Source organism: Taurulus bubalis, assembly GCF_910589615.1.
Source record: "Taurulus bubalis genome assembly, chromosome: 1".
NCBI classification, from domain to species: Eukaryota; Metazoa; Chordata; class Actinopteri; order Perciformes; family Cottidae; genus Taurulus; species Taurulus bubalis.
In genome coordinates, this window is record NC_136589.1 from 12,030,663 (window position 1) to 12,053,189 (window position 22,527).

A 22,527-nucleotide genomic window follows, 5' to 3' on the forward strand; every position below is an offset into this window, starting at 1 on the left:
GAAAAGCTGCCCCTCAAGACAGTGACTTGTTCCATAGTAAAGTCTTTGTCATAGATTCAGTAATACCTAGTGTCCTGAAGATGCACTTTTTGGTTTTTAATTCAAATGCAGCTAATTGATCGCCACCAGCTGGTCATTTTAGTTAATCATTAAACTTGTTTTTGTGTTAGCATACATATCCTGTACTATCTCAGGTTCAAACTGCACCATCTTTTCATTCAATACATTTGAGAAGTTGAGAATGTTCCTTGATTGGGGTCGCGGCTTGTCATTCAGGGGTGATGGTGGGTCCCGGAGCCAGACCAGTTGAGAACCACTGCTTTAATTTGTCTTTTTTTCCGCTGAGTTAACAAAGGTCATATTCAAAACGTGGATAAATGAAGCACATCGTATGCCGTTGCATGCATGTAACTGTATAATGTATGCAAGCTTACACACACAAACAAACACACACACACGCACACGCACACACACACACGCACACAAACACACAATCTGGCTACAAGTATACAACATCTGCTCAGTGGGTGTGATCTATGACTTTGTGCTCTTCTTCCCTGAGTCCTTAAACCTTAATTCCACAGACACACAGACACACACACACACCAGCTGTCCCCTCCATATGAGCGCCACTTAAGAACTTATACACTCCCGCTCTCAAACACACGTCCGACGTGATACAACAGTTTAAATGCGAACAAACACGTTGGTAAACACAGCAAATTAAATCAAGGAGGATTACAACTTGTCATGTGTGTGTCTGTCAGCACACGGCTGTATCGATGCTGGCGAGGTGGTCTCTGCCTGATCTATCCACAATCCCTCAGCAAGGTCACACTCACTCTCCGCTGCTAATGCTAATCCCCTCAAGGGTGTGTGTGTGCGTGTGTACCTGTGTTTGTGTGTTGTTTGTAATGTCCATCCGCAAGCATCAACAAGAGATCTGCGCCAGAGAGAAAAGGGAAGTGGATGATGGGAATGAGCCACTCGCTGGATTTGTTTATGGAAAAAGGATTTTGAATTTAATTATCCTGTGAAATGAAGCTGTTTTGTTTGAGCACTCAGTCTCTCTCAACTGCTTTTTGAGTTCACGTGTTACTGATTATCTTCAAGATCGTGATGGGCCCCTGATGGCGTAGTGTTTGAACGTGTTTAGGTCATGTTTTACTGTGGCGTGAGTGGCTTTCACTGAGGGTATGCATCTGAGTGACAGTGTGAGACGAGGCGATGCGGAGGTCTGCGTTCCTCAGTGTGTGTTCTGCTGTTCCACCATAACATCCCATCTCCTCTGCTCTCCTCTTTCAGCTGAGGACTGCCAGCTGCTCTCTCAGATCCCCAAAGTGCGCTGCCTGAGGAACGGCAGGAGAGAGGGTGAGTGTGGAGGGACGGGGAGGAGGAGGAGGAGGATAGGAGCCTGGGCTTAAATGTGCTGCATGTGGTATATTTTAGCCGTCCAAGTTATTGTGTCTTTAATAAAGAAAAAACATCTTTAGTAGCACAGCACCTAACTTAAAAACAAAGGCAACTCAAACACCTTTACATAATGCAGAGAAATTCTTTAGAACAGCATTCAACGATATCATAAGGAGGAAAATAAAATGATTAATTAAATCAATTAAAGGTGCTAAATTCCAAATTCAGAGCATATCTATGATTGAGGGATGCTTCCACTCAACATGGCGACAGCTGAGCTGGTAGCTGGAAACTAACAGTGCTAACAGAAAAAAACAGTGAAAACAAGGGCAGCAGTGCTGACAGAGCTCACGGTGTTTACCTGAGCGGGAACCGGCTGGAACGCGTCAGCGCCGACAGCGTGTTACTCCACTATAACTTTACAGAGCAAATAACTGTTTATTGCTTTATTAATGCTCTGAATGTCGAATTTAGCACATTTAAACAAAAATAACATGATATAAAATAAAAAAATAAACAAAGTGATACAGTTTCAGTGCAGTGACCAAAGAATACTGTGGCAACTGACAATAATTTCCATGATAAATCACTCAATCCATTAATTAAAAGAATAGTGAACATTCACCATCACAAGTACTAAGAGCCCATTCTGTATGAACATCTGAAATCTTAAATTCACAATGAAATGAAATTGAGAAAAGCCAAATATAGTCGCACTTGAGAAGGCTGAACCAAAAGGTTTTGTCATACTCGCTTGATAAATTGATTTTGATTTATGTTTATGTTAATCAATCAGTCAACTGTCAATAATTTCAGCACTACCAGCAACAAAGACAACACTTAGCCTATAACTATATACTCATAACTATCAGAGCCATAATCAGCATAAATAACCCCTTTGTGCACCTGCTACTTTCTGTGGACATCAACTCTTTCATCCCTATATTAAAAACCACAAAATGTAAAAAGAACTGTAAAAATAAAGATGAAAATCATTGTTTGTTGTCATCACCCATATGTTTCTGATTTGAATTAAATTAATCCTGGAATTAGATTAAATCCTTGACCTTAAAAACTAGAAAGTTGAGTCAAACTAAAAGCCAAAAGACCCGGTGTTGCCGCTTTGTTTGCGTGTCTTAAAAATAATCCCTTTTACTCAGGTGCTGCTTGTGGTGCTGCTTGTGTTGCTGCTCTCGCTGCCGACTGGAGACTTTGTTTGGGCTCACAAAACACATTCTGACAAAACATAAGCATATTGAATTTAGGCCAGCAGTTCCCGGCTGGCAGCCGAGGAGTTTCTCTGACAGCATGTCAGACAATTCTATTGTAAGTTTCTCTTCAGTGAAAATGTAAAATAATGTAAAATAATCCATTTTTTATTTCTTTAAACTGGACGACCCAACAAATACAGAGATTTTCAGCAAAGGACAGCAATCCCTGTCAGTGACCTTTTGATTGATTTTAAGATTTGATTCCCACTTGACGCAGCTCTTAATGGTTTCACACCTTCAGGCATTGTTGACTTTCTCTCCTTTAATGTGTCGAACTGCTGCCTGAGGTCATCAAGCACTGGAGCAGCAAATGTACACACAGTTACAACAAACAGGCTTTTGTTGTCAAAGATGTGAATGTTGGAATGAACTGCCAATAAATATCTGACATGCAACTGGAAGATGTTTTTAAGTTATCCTTAAATTAATGAGTGCAATACATATTAACATATATATCAACATATAAAAAATGTCACTCAGGTGGAAGAAAAAATGTAATGTGTTTGTTGACAATCTTTAAAATCATTAAATGTTTTTATTTGTTATATTTATTGTTATTATCGCCACACACAATGTGAAGAATACTAGGGTTACAAGTAATGGTTATTTACACATCAGAGTCCCAGAGAACAAAGTGAAATATTCAAGTGTTGATTAAAAAAAGGTATAAAATAACAAATCTCTCTGTAACCGTAGCTACATGTCGTCCCCTGACAATCTAAAGTTAGTTTGATCCGAACCAAACATGTTAGGTGTGAAGGTGTGAAAGCACCCTCAAGATGTTAGAGTCAGAACTGCCTTGTCACAAAGTGCAATTCTGAGGAATTTGATTATTAAAGCTAAACAAATTTGACACAGATAAATCAGTTTTTTTCCCCTGCTGATGCCGTGAGCTGCTCAAGTGGAGAACAAAAGAAATCGCTTAATTAAGCTGAAAAACATGACCTCCTCCGCAAGGTGTAATACAGAAATCTTGAAAGGTACAAATAATTAGCTGAAAGTTACACTTCAAGGTATCTTTTTGTGCCTAAAAACACACACACACATACACAATTATCTTCACAAACAACTTCACATGATTCTGTTATTTTAACGATCTTTGAATTTGGAACAAAACTCTTCAGATGATGAGATGCATCTGTTTAATTAAAAAGGCAATTAACCTTCTCCACACTTGTCTGTGTTAAATGCAAATTACTGTGATTGTAGACACACTTTTGATGAGGTAAGATACCTTCATAGCGTTTCCCCTCCTGCCTGTAGCAATTCTCTTCTTAACTTGGTTTGTTTTAAAATAGATTTGACTCTCAGCTCCACATTAACACAACATGTTTTCTTTCTGACGAGCAATGCGTGGTGGGGGCGAAAAGCGAGAGCCGCTCTGGCATCTACTTCAGACTAATCCAATTAGCCAGCTCCATTTCAAAAAGCTTTCGGTTGCGTAGAATCCTTTCCACCTAACAAGGTCTTCAAATAGTTCAGAACTTAAAAGGAAAAGTGACACTGATTAAAACTTTACCTGCATTTTCTGTGCTGTTTGGGAGTAAATTCCTCAAACTCTCGCGGGCAGAAAGCTGATTGAACAGATACAACGTGACACGTGAAAACCTTTTGAATGTGGTTTGAATAGAGTTTGACTAGATTAACAACATCACTTGTAAACATGCTGTAAGTCACTTGTAATCAAAAATCAACAGCTTTGTGTTTTCAAATGACGTCCATTAATAAAAACAAGCAGGCATCCGCTGTGAAAGAGGCAGTGAGGCCTGTTTTTCTCAACAGTTGCCTAGAATGCAACTTAGAAAGATATAAAATAAAATTTGACTTTTGCAAGGCCTTGTTGGAAAACAAAGGAAATAACAATACATTTACGATAGTAGAAGTAGACAAGGCGAAGTAGAGAACCGGTGCATTAATCAACTGTGTTAACAGTGGTAACAATGTTTTCCTTTTATTAATCGACTCCGGTCAATTAATATTGGTCTTCCAAGAAGTTGGGGACTTGCAAATGACGGTTTATAAAAATAACGGTCAAGAATGTATGCAGCTGAGGTTGAAATATCCAGAACTTTAGTTGCCTATAAAGATCAAATAAAAAACTAACATCTTACATTAATAATAACTCAACAACTCAGTATTTTACTCAAACTTGAGAGAAAAAAAGCAGAAGCCTTGTCATTGTGACAAGTAAATTAACTATGACATGTTAAATCAGTGCTTCAGTTTCATCCCTCACATTCCAACATTAGGCATGAAAATATTGACGTCCCTACTTGGAGTGAAGCAGCATCCAATGTGATTAAATTTGAAGATATTGGACCGGTTTCAGACTCCAATGTCCTTTCCCCCCCGCTGCTCTCCCTCAGGTCTGATCCGGTCGCGTGTGCGTGGAGCCAACACGGCCTCGGCCTCCATCTTGACCTTCTTGGACAGCCACTGCGAGGTCAACGCCGATTGGCTGCAGCCGATGATCCAGAGAGTCAAGGAGGTACCAACCCACAGTCTGCCGTCATTCACACTCTCCAATTAGACACTCCATACGTGCAGCTCACACACCTCGTCACACACACACACACACACACACACACACACACGCACACAACATATTTCTGAGGTGAACAGTTGCTTTTTCTTTTTGTGGCTGTGATGTAAAGCTTCAGGGGATTTTGCTCTTTTTCTGGATAGATTTTATTGGCTGTGGTGTAATACGTTGGCATCGCATAATACATTAAATAAACTCTCAGTTTGTTCAGCTAAGATTGAATTCAAACTACACCAGAAATCCCTCTCCACCTTGCCGCTGCTGGAAAGAGCATGCAGTCATTTTCCCAACCAATCTGTTGTCCACTTGACTCTGGAGTGTTTTACTAAACAAGTTCAGTTGGTCTGTTTTGTGTTGTAATGCGGTGGTTTGTGTTGTGTGTTTTTTTCCTGCTTCAAGCTCAATGCCGGATTAATTTCTAATCAAAAACAGTCTTTTATTTTAATGCAGTGGGAAGGGTCTCCCCCTTTCACCGCATCCTACAAATTAGATTGTGCAGCCCAACAGAGACACTACAGTCACGTTCACGCATGAGTGTTTCGGAATACAAGAATGCGACCGGGATGAAATGCAAAACCAGCCACTTTTCATTATCAGGGGGATTTTTTCTTTTCTTTTTTTTCCCTCTGTCATTTTTTTGTACCAGTTGTATTTTCATGTGAACTTTCAAGGGCGTTCTGACTGTCAGTTCTCACTGGTTCTGTTTGTTTTTCTTTATCAACTCTAAGCAGTCACACAAGCAAAGCACACACATTATTTAAATACATAATTTATAGACAGAGATAAGCGTGCACACTCACCGAGATATGAGTGTCTGCTATTTTGATAAAGAGAGATGTAGCTGTGGACACATTCATCCCTTGCTAATGAGTAATAGGCTGCTTTCCCCCCCGACCCCCGACATTATTAACCTGTGACCTGTGAGTTATCCCTTCTCCTCTCTTGTGTGCTCTGACACTTGGAGAGAGCTGCTTCCAGTGCGCTTCATTTTTTTTTATCCGCTCTTGCCGAGAGTAGTTTGCTGAGAAGATCTTTACCACATTCATGTCTGTTCTGTGAATATGTAGCTGCAGCCGCTTAGCTTAGGATACAGACTGGAAACAGCTTACATGGCTCCGTCTAAGAATAACAAAATCCTCCTACCAGTACTCCTAAAACTTACACTAATTAACACGTCAGTGGTTTAATCTGTACATAAACGGAAGTTCAATTTGCAGTTTCACACAGGTTTATCGTGTTTAGCTGTTTTTACACTCCTATTTTCGTACTGAACAGAGCCATGCTAGCTGTTTCCCCCAATTTCCCACCTTTATGCTAAGCTACGCTGACTGTCGTTGTACTGAACCTTTTACCCAACAAACATAAGAATGGTAACAATCTTCTTATCTAACCCTCAGCAAGAGAGCCATAATATCTACCAAAATGTAGAATGATTCCTTTTAAAAGAACAACAAATAAAGTTTTTGTTCTTTGTTGTTAGTTCAGAAAGTTAACCAAACAAGAACCCAAATTGAAAGTCTGTATGCAGCAGAACTCATAAATCCAGAGGTCTCTACTGTACAATGTTTTATTCAGAGGACTCTACACACTGTGAGCGTGTGCACCTCGTGGTTGTGCTGCCGTACACTCATCCTTGGCCCTGGGCGGCTGTGACTCATCCCGCTTGCATTACAATCTTTCAGTCTGGCATTCATGAGCGCGTCAGGCTCGGTGATAATTCACCAGCTCCTCGGCCCAGCTGCACCCGGCCCTGGATTCGTCAGTCTTCCTTAGTACCACAGTTGTGGGTTCATGAAGGGCTCTGAGAGCAGGAACACGGATGAAGGATCACCGTCTATGTGTTTCAATGCAACATAATGACACTTTTCATTTGTTAATTTAGAGCAGCAAACAAAACCTTTTGAATGTAATGAGGAATTAAGTATGTCGATAATGAGCCCCTCTCCCTTCTTTTTCTTGCTTTTTTTCACTGACCATAGCTAATGACGTGGCCCCCAAACCTTTTTAAGTTGTGCTTCCATAAAAGAAAGTCAGAAAGAGTAAACGTACCTTTGTGTTCCTATCCTGTTAATCATCGTGAGCCCCTTCCTTATTTATATTTGGACCTGACACCAGGATGGGAACCATTTGTCTAAAAGACAAGAAACAATTTGCATTTTAGCACAGAGACATTTATCAGGAATGGAGCAGACACAGCCTCACTGATTAAGTGAAATCCAGTGCCAAAATATTTATCTTTAAGGGAAATATCTCTATAGTCGAGATAAATGTTACTATTTTATATACAGTTTGGTCGTTTTATCTAAAGCAAACAATCATATTTATGTTATATTCTTAATTACTCAAGAGAATACGTGAAGTCAAAAGTACCACAAATGATCAAATATGTCCACAAAGTGTATGAGCAATATGCCTGCACTGTGAGAAAATGACTCAAGGCAAAAAAAAACAAAAAAATATTTCTCTTGACCTTTTAGCCAAAGCTACACAGTGCGTTCTCTGTTGGTCTCTTATTCAGAAACAGATGTAACATTACTGAGTGATGAAGCAAAGGAGTGGAGATCGCCACACGCCAAACGACATTTGATAACTGTGAAATTCAGTCTGCACAAAGCCCGTTGCTTATTTTCACTGCATCATGTAAATCATTTCACTTTTCCAAATGACAGTCGAAGAATGCGCTTAAATCCCTTCATCAGCAGCACTAAAAACAGCCAGATGTGACGGACAAAATCACAGCACTCTGACAATAAATTCAAGCACAGAACGAGAGGGGAATAAAAAAGAGTGTGAGAGTGAGAGCGGGCCGAGATATTGAGAGATCACCGGTGACATCCATATATGCAATTGCAGCCTCTTTGTGCGTTATCAAATCACAGAGGCTCATTAAAAGTCCCACAAATGTCTTTTGCTTAAAGCTGAGATCATCACTTTCCAAATTGCTCTCTGACATAGTGGCATTTCACACCCACTCCCTCCCTCCCACACATACACACACACACACACACACACACACACACACACACACACACACACACACACACACACACACACACACACACTTGATGGTGCAATGAACCCAAAGTTCACGACGGGTTCAACCTCTGAGCAAAGAGACGGACGGCTCTAATTGGAAACAGTCAGTTGGGTTCTCCCGATGCTAAGCTGTGTGACTACACGAACACTTTCAGAGGCCTCATGGGCAAACAGCAGCGTTTGCACAGACGCAGACAGATGCAGATAAACACGCACACACAAACAAACACACACACACACACACACGCCGTCAGCAGTCGGTAGTTCTCTTGTGCTTTGCTTTACTTTGAGGTTCATGTTTCTTCCTCAGCAGGAGGCAGTTTTAACTGTTCAGAGATTATTCGTCCGCTGGGAACTGTGCGAGGAATTGCTTATGTTTACAATATAAGCAGAAAATACATTATACACTTACAAATATAATATCACACAACTCAAAAAGAGGCAATGGTTAAAATCCACGTTGAGCATTTGTAATTATCCTGTTCCAGTTCAAAATAAAGAGGGAGGAGGGCTGTTCCCAGTAACCGTCTCTCCTTATCAGAACATCAATAAATAAACAACACATTAGCCACATATTCCAATGGGAGACTACTTCAGGGCCCCCTAGAGCACAATCTGACATGTAATACTCATTAGCGAGGTAGATTGATTTATTGTCTTGCCATAGTATACACCAAAAAAACTTAATGACTTTGTTGGACTTTCACTAGCTTCGGAGAGAGATGCTTGTCTGAAACATTGTTCAATAAAAAGTTTCAGTCGTGCAAGCTTTATTTATATTTTGACTAGAGGTTAGAATGTCTCATGTACTGTCATTCCCATTAAACTCCAGCATGTTGTAGGATTTAGAACTATGCTATTTTGACGTTTCAGTTTGTGGCCTTCATCATACAATACATTATAAAGAGAACCAAAGAGATAAAAAGAGGACCAACACTGAGAAACAGTATAAAGACTAATTAATTAATTGTTTAGCATTTATTCGCAGAAAAACCCTTAATTGCTTCTAAAACTATCAGTACCGTCTGTCATTCAGAAAAAGTATTTACATATGGTATGTAACTGTTACATTGTGATATCAAACATCTGTTCAAGCATCAGTTACAGGTGCATCACAACAGCAGTTATAGTTAGTCATTACATTTGCATGCAACTACATGACAGTGTGTTGTTATCAATATATATTAGTATTTATGTACTGGCTATTAACGCTAAATAGAGGGGCTCAATTACAGTGTTGGGGGGAATCTTCGCAGGCCTCACGCTTCAATTACAATGCTCTTTTTAATCAATTTATACAAGAAGTCTGATCAATCTGAACTCCCGTTTTATTTAATAAAGTGCTTTCCAAAATCAGACAGCCTCTGTAGCTCTTCTACTCTAACTTGGTTTACGTCCATGCGATTCCCGACGGAATGAAACTACGATGTCGCTAATTTCAGCCTGCATGCATGTTTTTTTTTCAGCCCAGCATTGTTGAAACTGAGCAGCTAATATTAGTAACGAGAGCAACAAATTAGCAGACTTGGGAATAAACCTCTGAGATGAAAATCCATGCTTCCCCTCTTTTGGCTTACATGCTTAATTAAAAACAAACATGAAATGTGATGTTTCATGTCATTAAAACAGTCTTTCTACAGGATTAGTTGTCTTTGATTGAAGGGGTTTGACCTCTTTTCACTGTTTCCCGTCTCCTTTCACCTGCTTAGTAATTAACGTTGTGCCATAAATCCCTTCTCTGCAATTCATCAGTTATTAAAAAGAGCTGTGAGCTCCCGTACTAAGTATCCAGAAACATATTGCTGTCGAGGTATTTACGCGACAATCTGCTTAACATAGGAATAATGGCTGTATCATGAAAAAATGGGAATGTTTGATCACCCATGTGGCTGAAATGTAATGGATTATGATATGTAAAACATGCATAAAACACAGACTTAAATCGGCATAATAGTTATAATGTAAACGTTCGATCATGTCTCAATAACAATGTGTCCTTCTCTTCTCATGCAGGACCATACGCGAGTGGTCAGCCCCATCATTGATGTCATCAGCCTGGATAACTTTGCCTATTTGGCTGCCTCTGCCGACTTGAGAGGAGGTCAGGACACAACACACAAATCATGCGCAGTGACGGCTGATACATACAGCTGCAGTCGAGGAAAGCACTTTTTTCGCAAACTCCCTCGTTATATGACATCACTATCCCTTCCAGAGTAATTCAAAACTCATGGTAGAAATTCCTGTATGGATTAGCGTCAGTCTGAAAGTAAAGCTTGTGAAGCTGGAAAAGTGAAATCATGAAAGTTAGTTCAACTGAAATACTCTTATCTATCTCCTTCTGCAGAACAATGTAGGGGATGTAACTGGATCTGACTTTTTGTGTCTCTCTTGTGTGTCTCTCTCTCATCAGGGTTTGACTGGAGTCTCCATTTCAAATGGGAGCAGATTCCCATCGAGCAGAAAATGGCAAGGAGCGACCCCACACAGGCAATCAGGTCTGTCTCCACCGCTCTTCATCTTCTTCCTCCTCCTTTGTGCTGCAGGAATGCACAGAGCCATATAATTGATTTCAGACATTAACATTTCATCATGAACATAATGTTGTGACACACGCTTAAATACAAAAAAATATATATTTGTCTTAGATATTTTTCAGCTCAGTGATCGTAGACTACAAAAGGGTAAAATTCTGCTCATGCAGAGAGTTGTAGGATAACTTCTCTTTTCACCACATAAAATCTTCTCTGGCCGTCTGCTCTATTCTTGTAGGAACATTTGTGGTCCCTCTTGTTTAAAGATGACATTTCTTTGCCCACGGGCAAGAAAAAATAGCTGCTTGAGCCCCTTTTACAGTAACCCACTGTTCTTCCTGCTCTCTGTGCCCTGTGTTTGTATGTTTTTCTACCCTAAAATACTACCTGGTTCCCAGTGTGTAAAATTGTAAAGTGATGTAACACAAATATATTTAGGAATATACAACATGTTCCCACAAATCTCAAATCATAAAAGTAGTATTTGACACAAGGACCCTTCACAGGCCTTTATTTAGTCGGCTGATGTTGTGCTTTACTTCTACACAAATGTTCAACAGGATTAGCACAAAGCAGTGAACACACAGTAAGCCTGGAGCGCCTGTGGATTTTCCACCCTTTCACATATTATTATACATCTAACTATGAACTAAGGATTTGAGGTCAGCTTTACTTCAACATAATTTCAGTGTTTAACATCAATTGAAGCATGACAGTTTTCTCTGCAGAATAAGAGCATCTTATGAATGCTTCAAAAACTCCTCTGGCTACATTAAAAATGTCTCCCTGAATAAGAGAGTGGATTACAGTACATGACTCTGCTCGACTCTGCAGGACTCCTGTCATCGCTGGTGGGATCTTCGTCATGGACAAGAGCTGGTTCAACCACCTGGGCCAGTATGACACCCACATGGACATCTGGGGAGGGGAGAACTTTGGTGAGCTCGCTCAACGTTTACTTGACTCATCCTTCACAGGCGTCCTACTCAGAGTGTTTACTCTGCCCTGCTGGGAAACCTCAAACATATCAGAACGTTGCAAATATTCCTAATTGTACTGATTCATTCTAATTGATCCTCTCTATTTTCTGAAACTTCCTTTTTCTAAAATATGTGTACATTTTGGTAGAGGAGAAGTGGGTAGGCAGGAGAATTACAATATTGAACTAAACTAAACTGTCTAAACAACTCTCTGTACAACACTGTATTATAAGGAAAATCAATGAGGGATAACGTATATGGATTTTTACCTGGTTGCATGTATACTTACATTAAAATAGAAGAACCAGGATTTTTCTATAATCTGTAAATCAATAAAATCTTGTGCTCACTAACTAAAATGAATATAAATCATTTTGAACTATAAGAAATGAAAAATGCTTATTCCTCTTATTGACTCCCATGTGTATTTGTAAAAAGATAAAAACCAGCTGTATCCAATGACACAACTGTCATGAAAGCAGAAATAATAATGAGAAATTTAAATTCAAGTCATGACACTGGCATTCATTTACATTTGATGTACTTAGTCGTCTTGGCTCTGGACCACCGCAGATGCTTCTGGATGCTGCAGAGGCCCAGCAGCCCGCTCCTTAGATGCCAATTGTGTCCTCTGAATTTACAGCAGAGCATTAAATTATCCGCAACAACAGCTTTCATACTGCTGATTTACAGCTTATTTATAGCTTATATCGCTCTACTGCATCAAGAATATATCAGATGAACACGGCCGTGCCGCTCTTGGGATGATGCGGATCAGACTGTGTAATTAACACACACATATACTGTATATATACAGGTATATACATATCATATATATATATATATATATATGTATATATATATATATAGACAGACTACCTGCCTACATACTTGACCTCATCCTCTGTGTCTGTCCTCCTGCAGAGCTTTCTTTCCGGGTGTGGATGTGCGGAGGAAGCCTGGAGATTCTTCCCTGCAGCCGCGTGGGTCACGTGTTCAGGAAACGGCACCCGTACGACTTCCCAGAAGGCAATGCTCTCACCTACATTAAGTGAGTGGGTTGCTCTGTTAAGTCACCTGACGTCCATGTCTGCCGGTCGGTGTTTTTACACAGCAAAACAATTAAACAACAGCCAAAACGGTTCATCTTTTACTCAGCATTAAAATCTTAAGTGTCAAATTATTCAGCAAAGTTCAGTGTGAAATTAAGAGCTTCACACTTTTCACACGTTTTGACTCAAGCAGAAGTGAGAAAACGAATAAAGTGTGGAACTAATCTTTCTCCAGATTTCATGTAACATAACAACATTAAACTGCATAATCCTCATCTTGAAACAGTTCTTCTTAGAGTCCAGGATACTGACAAAGATCCAGCTTTTTCTGGATGAAACAAAACAGAGATTTCCAAAATGCTCGGGCCTGAACAGACTACCAAGAAACTAAATGATTCAGCAACAAATATGTATCCAAATTATATAACTTCATAGGTTCATTTTTTTAATTAGTTTGTAATCTGATCTCCATTTTATCTCATCGTTTTTAACTACAGTTGGTTGTACAAACCACCAAGTGTTTTCTGAAGGTCTATTTGTATTTAGTTTTTTTATTTTGTAAGTAACTACAATGAAATACAGAGCAAATAAATATCTTAACAATACAGTTATGATAAAAAATGGTGCAAAAAATGGTTGGGATTTTCTGGATTGGGGGCTTTATGATGTGTGTTTATTTCCCTCTTTAGTTTTGTTTCATCCCCTTCTGAACACAGACAATATTTATCACCAATGTGCTGTTCAAAATTTTAACTTGGCTGTAAATACCGCCGTAGTTTTGTGTAAATATCTTGTCTAAACGACACTGCTGCAAGTCGTATTGGTCGACACACTAAATTCTCTCATCTGCCTGTTTGTCTTCACTTGCAAATACACAAAGAATTTGGGGAGGATGAAATTCCTGACAGAGACATGGGGATTTTGTGTCGTCTGAAGGCTCCTGTGTGTGGCGCGGCCATTAGAGCTGCCTCCAGGAATGCCAGCAGCACTTTCATTACTGTGTGTGAGCAGGTGTTGTGTGTCTGTGTCCGTGCAGGAACACCCGGCGGGCTGCCGAGGTGTGGATGGACGAGTATAAACAGTACTACTACTCTGCGAGGCCGTCGGCCCAGGGAAAGGCCTTTGGCAGGTTTGTCCACTTTACTGTCTTTTTTATTGTATATTTTAGATACCTTGTTAAACTCACTCCCTAATGCTTCAGTCAGGCAATCAATCTGGTCAACAAGTTGTTTTAACCATTGCTCATAATATCCATAACAAACTATTTGTTGCCAACTTTTGTGATAGTAGATAAAGATCTCTTTATCTCTTTATTTCACCTTTTTCTTTTGTGCACTTTTTAGATATTTGTATCTAGTGCTGAAACTAACAGTTAGGCTCATTATAGATTAACTTTTTGATTATATTCTTGATAATCAGAATCGTCTATAAAATATCAGAAAATATTGAACAAATGTGAAAAAAATGATAACTTCCCAGAGCCCAAGGTGGCATATGTGAATTTCCTGATCTATCCAATAATACATAATTTAGTTTCCTGTCATATATGACAAAGAAAAGCAGCAACGCCTCACATTCAGGGAGCTGGAACCAGAGAATGATGGAGTTTTTACTGAGATGATAAACTGGTGTGGATTACAACAGAATGCGCTCTATGGTATTAGTGGAAATGTTTCAACACTATTATCGATTAGATCTCCGTTAGTTGAGTCTGTAGGTTCAGCTTTTTAACATATTCATCTTTACTCTCCAGCCTTTTCCATTTTCTTCTCTCTACTGTCTCTGTCTCTCTCTTTTTGTATGTATCTGCATCCTCATGTGTTTGTGTTTTTTGTAGCATTGCAGACCGCCTGACTCTGCGGCGGAAGTTGAACTGCAAACCTTTCCGCTGGTACATGGAGAACGTCTATCCTGAGCTGAGGTTCGACACGTTTAAACTGTTATTTATGTTGTTTTTAATACTTTGAATTATTATTTGTGTCTGTTATGTTTTTCCACATAAGAAAAGTTGAATTATCTTGTTAATAAAATCGTATAAATATATTTACTCCATCACGTTGAAAAATCCAGAATTTATGAACACGCAACCATTTTTCAATTTCAAAGGTTTTAACTGCTCGACAGTTCACCCCCAAATACACATGTTTCTTCTTACCTGCAATCTACAATCTAGATTGTTTTTGTATGAGTTGTCTGGTTTCGGAGGTATCAGCCGTCGAGATGTCTGACTTCTCTCCATTATGATGGGACTCGATTTGTGGTGCTCAAAGCGCCAAAAAATACATTTGAAAAAGTCAACAGCAATGAATGTCTCTTTCCAGAAATCATGACCCAGTCATTCAAGATATTCCACGACCTTGTCATGAGCAATTTCTTTTAGGAACATTAGTTGAAAGAAAATAGTTCTTAAATGAAAAATCTCATGCGCTCAGATTTAAGGTGAGAACAGAGAAACCTGAATATGAAAACAACCCTTGAGTGTCAAACTCTGCACAGTGAAGGTCAAACATCCAAGTATTATATTTGAATGGAGGCGTATTTATGACTGCTAGTTATCCTGCAATTTATAGACGACTTTCCAGCCTGTAGTACTTATACTTATTAGGGCCCGAGCACTGACGTAGTCAGAGTCGAGGACCTATTGTTATTTGAATGTTTATTTATTGTTCTTCACCAATGTGCAGGGAAAAGAGGTGCTTGGGATGAACCTAAATTCTTAAAAATGTGCACACCCATCCGACTCTGCGAAAATTGTAATACAATTTGGGTGTCAGCCAAAAGTCTGAGAAAATGTCTCTATAGCGCCCCCTTTAGTTGTAAAAGCCCACCCTTTTTGCGAACTTTGACCGATTAACTTGAAATTTTGCACACATGTCCGGGTGGGACTGCTCTACAAAAAAGTAATCTGTGAAATTAAAATGCGCCTAATTAGATTTTCAGAAGTTATTAACCAACTAACCTCTTAGGGGCGTGGCTCAATATGTCAATACACATAACTTCCAAATGACTTGGCCTATCTTCACAAACTTTGTAGCATATGTCAACATCGTGTCCCTTAACGTGCCCAAATTGTTTCATAATATTCAAACACTAGAGGGCGCTGCAATGAACCGCTCAATTTTGGCATTTTCCTTGTTTTCAGGCGTTGTATTCTGACGAACTCCTCCTAGAGATTAAACACGATTGATTTCACATTCGGGCAATATGATGTGGAGACCTTTGCAGGCAAAAGTTATTTCAGGATTTTCAAAATATCGAACTATGTGAGTACAGAGCAGCGGCAAAGAGACACCATTTTCCATGAAAATGGAAGTTGGCCGTACATGATGGAAACTGTATGTAACTCGACTCCACATGATAAGATCCTTTCCAGGTTTCACATGTTTGATCAGACTCCAGGCCTGAAGACATGTGCAATCTAATTTTTAATTAAAGTCATAGCGCCACCTAATGGCAACAGGAAGTAAATATTTCTATACTTTGGCTTGCTTCTCTTAGTCGGTCAATCAGATCAACTTCCAATTACTTCTAGACAAACATAAGACTTTCATGACGCCAGCCCACAAATCTTTTGATGTTTCCTGAAACGCTGTTGCCGTGGCGACCCATTCTTCGCGGTCAACAACAAAGTCACTTTTGAGGGACTAGGCATGCTCGACACGTAACTAAACTTGGCAGACACAATTAAAGGCAAAGATGTAGTTACCTGATGTGATTTGACTCAAAATGGCACTTTGGCTTAATAGCGCCCCCTACAAATATTCAATTAAGCAGCCCCAGCGCTACGGTTGACCTACATGTATGAAACTTGCTAGGAATATGTAACACATAAACTTAAAAATAACTCTCTTGGGACCACGCTCTAAACCGTACAGGAAGTCAGATAGCGCCCCCTAAAAAACATGTATTTCTTTTGACAAGCTACGAGTTGTGAAAGGCCACAGTTTTTGCCCTCTATCACCAATTGGCCTTACATTTGGCACACATGTCCGGGTGGTTCTGCTCTACAAAAAGCTCCGGGACTACATTTAGCTCCGCCTGCTTAGAATTTCCGCCATTTTGAATTTTGATAAAAACAATTTTTTCCTCAAATCTTCCTAAAAGCTGGCTTCGATTTGTACAAAATTCTCTGTGGATCATTAAAGGTTCAATTTCATCACAATATATCAAAAGCTCGTTTGTATCTCATTGTGTTCAAAAGAAAAGGACCCATTAACTTCTTGGGGGTAAATTCAACTAAATTTAACAAAGCAGCCCTCGCAGTACGTTCAACATAGATATACAATATTTGATCGCCGTGTGTACCACATATAAACTTAAAAATACGTCTCTTGGGACCATGCTCTAAACCGTACCAGAAGTCGGACAATTTCATTTTCGTCCTTCATTTCTAGTTCAAATTGCCATAGTGTCCCAGTAGTTGGCGCTCTGACTATGATTTAATATTGGCATGCAGAAGTCTTCAAGCCATGCCTCTCATGAAGCATGTTAACTTTGGAACAGTTTTGACAAAGTACAGTTGAGTTACAACAGCTTGCTGCATGATCACGAACCATATGAAATAGTCGTCACACCACTTCCACGCTGTTCCATGAAACCTCAAGCTTTTGATCACTTTTAATACATATTTTTATCTTTTATATACATTTGTATACATATTTACATGTATAAAATATATATACATATATTCCATTTTCCAGAGGTCAACCTTTCTGCGAAAAAGAGGAAATATGTGTCTGTCATCACATCAAATGACAGAACTCACTGTGCGCTTCCCTGATCTTTCTGCCATTGAGAAAGAATTCAAGCTGTTCTCGACTCCCTTCCTGATGATGCAGAAGAAGTGAAGAGAGTCTGAACTAGAACTGATGGAGATGCAGTGATGAATCTCTGAAGAACCAGCTTCAGTGTCTCTCCCTACCGACTTCTACTGGAGCTTGGAAAAGGCCAAATTTCCTCTGATGTGATTCTTTTATATATATGCATAATTGACCTCATTTGATTAATTTGGCCATATACCTCACCTGAGTAGCCCAGACTTTCATATATTTTTCTGTTTGTGGCCCTCGGTGAAAAAAGCTTTGACACCCCTGACATATATGTATATATATATCATATATATGTGTGTATATATATATATATATATATGTATGTGTGTGTGTGTATATATATATACACACACACACATACATATATATATATATATATGTATGTATATATATATATATATATATATATATATATATATATATATATATATATATATATATATATATATATATATACACACACACACATACATATATATATATATACACACACACACATATATATATATATATATATATATCCCATTAAATTAAAGCTGCTCGCAGCTGTGACTTGGCTCTCGCTTCCAGCACGGCGGGGTAAGCCAAAGGATCGCCAGCTCGTCTGTCCGAGAACGTTCGCCTGCCAGGCGGATGTTCGAGGCCGGGAGAACCGGCGACCCACAGGCGTCCCCAGTCACCCAGTCACAGCTGCGAGCAGCTTTAATTTTTAACTATTATTCACCAACGAGGGCCGAAGTTTTGCTCCAAATACCATTAAAAACCAACAAATATAAAATACAGAGCTAAAACGCCATGGTTACAGAAAGAAAAGACACAATGATAAATGCAGTCAAAATGTCTTCTTCCCAAGCACCTGAATCAGAAAAATATGTGCAAATCCTTGGAGTTATTATGACCCCACATTCAGAACCAATGATGTTAATACATCCGATTTGGATGGGAACATCTGAGTGGGGTATTAGTGTTTATCCCACCAGCTTGTTTCTTAAGCCCCCGCTAGTTAGCTTCCAAATAACTGTGGTTTCTTGAATTGTAGTTGTATATTTTCATAAGCGCGTGTTGTTATTGAGCCCATTACTAAGCGGTGCGATTCAATTCCTCAATGGGGAAACCAGTCAATTCAATCCATCTGTTCTTTCCCGTCGCAACGAGACCCCTCATCGGCCTCTCTCTCCTCCCTCTCAATGGCTCCCTCAGGGTCCCCGAGCAGGAAGCGGTGTCCAGTGTGCTGAGACAAGGCGGTTTGTGCCTGGAGACCCGTGGGACCGATACCCTCGGCCTGGCAGAGTGCAGGGGCATCGGAGCCATCAGGCCGCAGTCGCAGGTCAGGGCTCTGCCACTAGGGCCAGACTGTTGGTCATAAACGTAAAGTCTGAATTATTGTCTAAATGTGCAGTGGTTTGACCTGACAATCACATGGCTGCTTGGATTCGTACACAATTTAATGACTTATGTAATGTGGTAAATATTTATTTTATTTTTGGTGGAAAATATGACATTTTTATCAACACGTTAATGCCACTACCCTTCAGTCTTCAACCTCTGCAGCCTATTTGGGGGGGAAAGTATCCTCTGTTGCTAGGTTACACAGCTAATAAACACGTGTTAGCAATCATCACATGAGAAAGTGCACACCGAAGCTTAATTAAAGTTCCGTCACGGTAGTTAGGTGTTATTAGGTGTTGTGTTTGAAGCCTCCCACCTGTGGCTCAGATGAAAGCAGGCAGGTGAAACATGGGGATTCAAGCGTATGTCGCTGAGAAGGAAATGTGGCTCAGTGTGAGAATAATTTAGGACAGTTCTTCCTTTTCTAGGAAGTTGAATCCGTTGGAGTTTCTAATTGACAGCTGTGGAAGTCTGTAATCCAGTAGAGAGTTGTCACCTTTTGAGTTAGTAACATAGAGAGGGAAACACAAAATTGGAACACATAGCCAAGATCATTCATCTGGATTCAGGGTGAATTTAGCAAGAAACATGAAAGCACTCATGTTAAATGGAATACTTGTACATTTACAAAGAATAGATTAAACCAAAAGTCCCTCAACTTGAAGCTGAAAATGTTGTTTTCATTGAGGTCATGAAAGCCATCCACAGTCATCCTTTTTTTCCTATATTTTGCAGAGATGGGAATTAATAGAGCCCCTGATCCGGCAGCAGGACTTCTGCCTGGCCATTTCAGCCTTCACAGCAGGGTCAAAGGTCAAGATGGAGTCCTGCAATGCTAAAGAGCCCAGACAGGTGAGAAGAAACAGTGTTCGCCTTTCAAAACAAACTGTACATTTAAGGTGATTTCTTGAAAAAAATTTATGTTCCATAATACATTTAAAGAATGCCTGAAAAGAGATTTAAAAGGTGTCATTTTTATTTTTTCAAACAAGGTGTTCTGTGAAGTTATTTTGTCAACTAAGGGTTAACAAAAGAGACGAGGAATCTTAAAAAAATCGTAATCTTAAATCTTGCATTTCAACAGAAAGTCTCGGTTTCTCCAAAAGATTATCTCCTTTTGGAATCAAAGCGGCTCATTTGTCCTCGATGTGCCACTCAGTGTGGAACTCACACACAAGAGATGTGGAGATGAGAGGCACAGATGCAAAGCAGCCCGCCTGCTGGTGCTAGTGCCTCGTTGCAAAGGAAAGGAAGAGCGGCCCATTTCTATAGATGCAAGGGAACGAGCGCTCCCATAACGTCAGACCCCACCCTGTTCCTCCCCAGTCCTCCCCTTTGTGAACGTCGTCCCATGTGGACCCGCATCGGCTGCTCGGTAGATTTATGACATCGAAGAGGGAGTTAATAAGTCAAACCATGTGTTTAAGCTCGTGCCAGGTCCTCCTCACATCTCTCTGCAGGCCCAATGCAATCCCTTGAGAATTCTTTGGAAACCTGCCCATCAACAAGAAACCAGTTCTTGCTGTGGGAAACAATTGACCTCTTTGTCCTGAGTGTTGAGGAAAAATACATATGTTTGACTCTCTTAAAAGGAAAGAGCACTGAAGGGATTCACTCTTAGAGCAAGTGATGGTGCCTTTTAAAAAAAATAATCTGTCATGTCATCCATCACCAATATGACAGAGGCTTTTCCCTGATCACTGTTGCATAAAAACCATCGGGAACAGCTGTGCAACATTTTAAATTCTCCGCATTATTAATGTTTTATTGAAACGTTGGATTGTCCAATCAAAAGTTTGGGTTTCACTGGAGAGATTATGGCTGGTTCAAACGCTGTTTTAGAAGCTCGTCCAAAATGGATAAATATAATAAAATACTTGGAAAGGTATTGGCATGAATTAGACATATTTCAAGACACAGAAAACTGTACAATTTGAACAAAAAGTATATTGTCATCTATATCTGTTTCTATAAAAATCAGTCAAACGTTGGTTCACGTTGTGCAACATTAATGCACTAATCATCGTTACTAAACAATGAACATTTTCATTCTGACATTTCATTTCCTCCCCGTCTTTGTTGCACAAACATACACACACTTAAAGGCACAAGCGCTCGTATAACAGTACATGTTTATAACAGTACATATTTACAGTATGTGACACACACACGTAAACACAGACGCACTCTCCCTCCTATGGGATTTGAGGATTAACCTCTCATTCACCTCCACACTTTGATAAGCCTCCAGATGGTTCCAGAAATCTGCACTTGGCCCTCTCGCTCTCTGCTGTTGCCTTATCCCTTTATCAGACGGTGAGTGATTAAATGATGACCATAAATAGATATTAGGAGAAAGTACAACGATAAAAAAAGAAATACAACACCATTATCTTATCCTCTGGACTTAAGCATATTCACACCCTTCACTTGAGGAGAAGTAAAAGTAAATGTACTGCAATATACACTCATTGGCCAGTTTATTTGGGACACCTCTGCAAAATGAATACAACAGTCCTGCAATTAATTCTTCTCTCATGAAGGTTATAATGTTCAGTTTATGTTTGGACTCATTTTAGAGTGGTGGTGAATCAACTTTATGGTCATTTTGGAGGCTGCAGTTTGTGGTGCTGTTGAAATATGTTGCATCATACTGTCTTCAATGTAAAGTCCAACCCCTTTAAATCAATGAGGGTGAAGTAAACAACGAAAAACACAAAGCCGTTACCATGGATTTACAGTCGACAGCTCACATTACAGATTATTAGTCTTGCAGAGGAAGGAGTGAGCCGAGGGGCTGCAATCTATCCTGCTTTAATTTAAGTAAACATATACCAGAAAAGTGGCCTCTGTGATTGTTATACGGTTATATGTTATATTATTGGATTGTTATACTGACGTTAATGTGTAAGTAGCACTTTTCTGGCAGCGCTGATTTCCACAAAAAATCTTTATTTGTAAAGTAACTCAAACTAAATGTAGTGGAGTAAAAAAGTAGAATAATTACCTTTGGAATGTAGTGGAGTAAAAGTATAGAGGAGTATTAAATGGAAATGTAAAGTACATGTCCGGCAAATTAGTTACTTACTAATACTTACTAGTACTTGAGTAAATGTACTCAGCGTTCGTGTAGTTTCTGTTGTCCAGGTCTGACTTGGTCCATTACTCACTACGAACATGAACCATCATATAGGATCAGGAAGGAGGACGTCTGTAAAAAAACCTGACAGAGACAAATTAATGTTTTTCCATCTGTTGTTTTTTTCTTCTTTTCTCTCTCTCTCTCTCTCTCTCTCTCTCTCTCTCTCTCTCTCTGTGTGTGTGTGTGTGCAGAAGTGGAAGCCTAAAGGCACGGCTCTGCAGCACATGGTCAGTGGCCTCTGTCTGGACAGCCAGACCCCGATGGGCCCTCCGGTCATCACGCAGTGTCGCCCCCAGATGGCCAGCCAGACCTGGGAGCCACAAATAATCACCTGAGCCA

At 39.7% G+C, this 22,527-nt stretch overlaps 1 protein-coding gene across 1 annotated transcript in view; it reads left to right on the forward strand.

The window, feature by feature from the left end:
• galnt16 (UDP-N-acetyl-alpha-D-galactosamine:polypeptide N-acetylgalactosaminyltransferase 16) overlaps positions 1-22,527 on the forward strand; it is a 34,487-nt gene extending 11,960 nt beyond the window's left edge. The window contains exons 5-15 of the mRNA XM_079231103.1: positions 1,306-1,371; positions 5,051-5,172; positions 10,276-10,363; positions 10,676-10,760; positions 11,631-11,734; positions 12,701-12,827; positions 13,865-13,957; positions 14,666-14,749; positions 18,858-18,984; positions 19,782-19,898; positions 22,380-22,527. Coding sequence (XP_079087229.1) covers positions 1,306-1,371; positions 5,051-5,172; positions 10,276-10,363; positions 10,676-10,760; positions 11,631-11,734; positions 12,701-12,827; positions 13,865-13,957; positions 14,666-14,749; positions 18,858-18,984; positions 19,782-19,898; positions 22,380-22,523 — 1,157 coding nt within the window. The 3' untranslated portion in view covers positions 22,524-22,527. The remainder of the gene's footprint in view (positions 1-1,305; positions 1,372-5,050; positions 5,173-10,275; positions 10,364-10,675; positions 10,761-11,630; positions 11,735-12,700; positions 12,828-13,864; positions 13,958-14,665; positions 14,750-18,857; positions 18,985-19,781; positions 19,899-22,379) is intronic.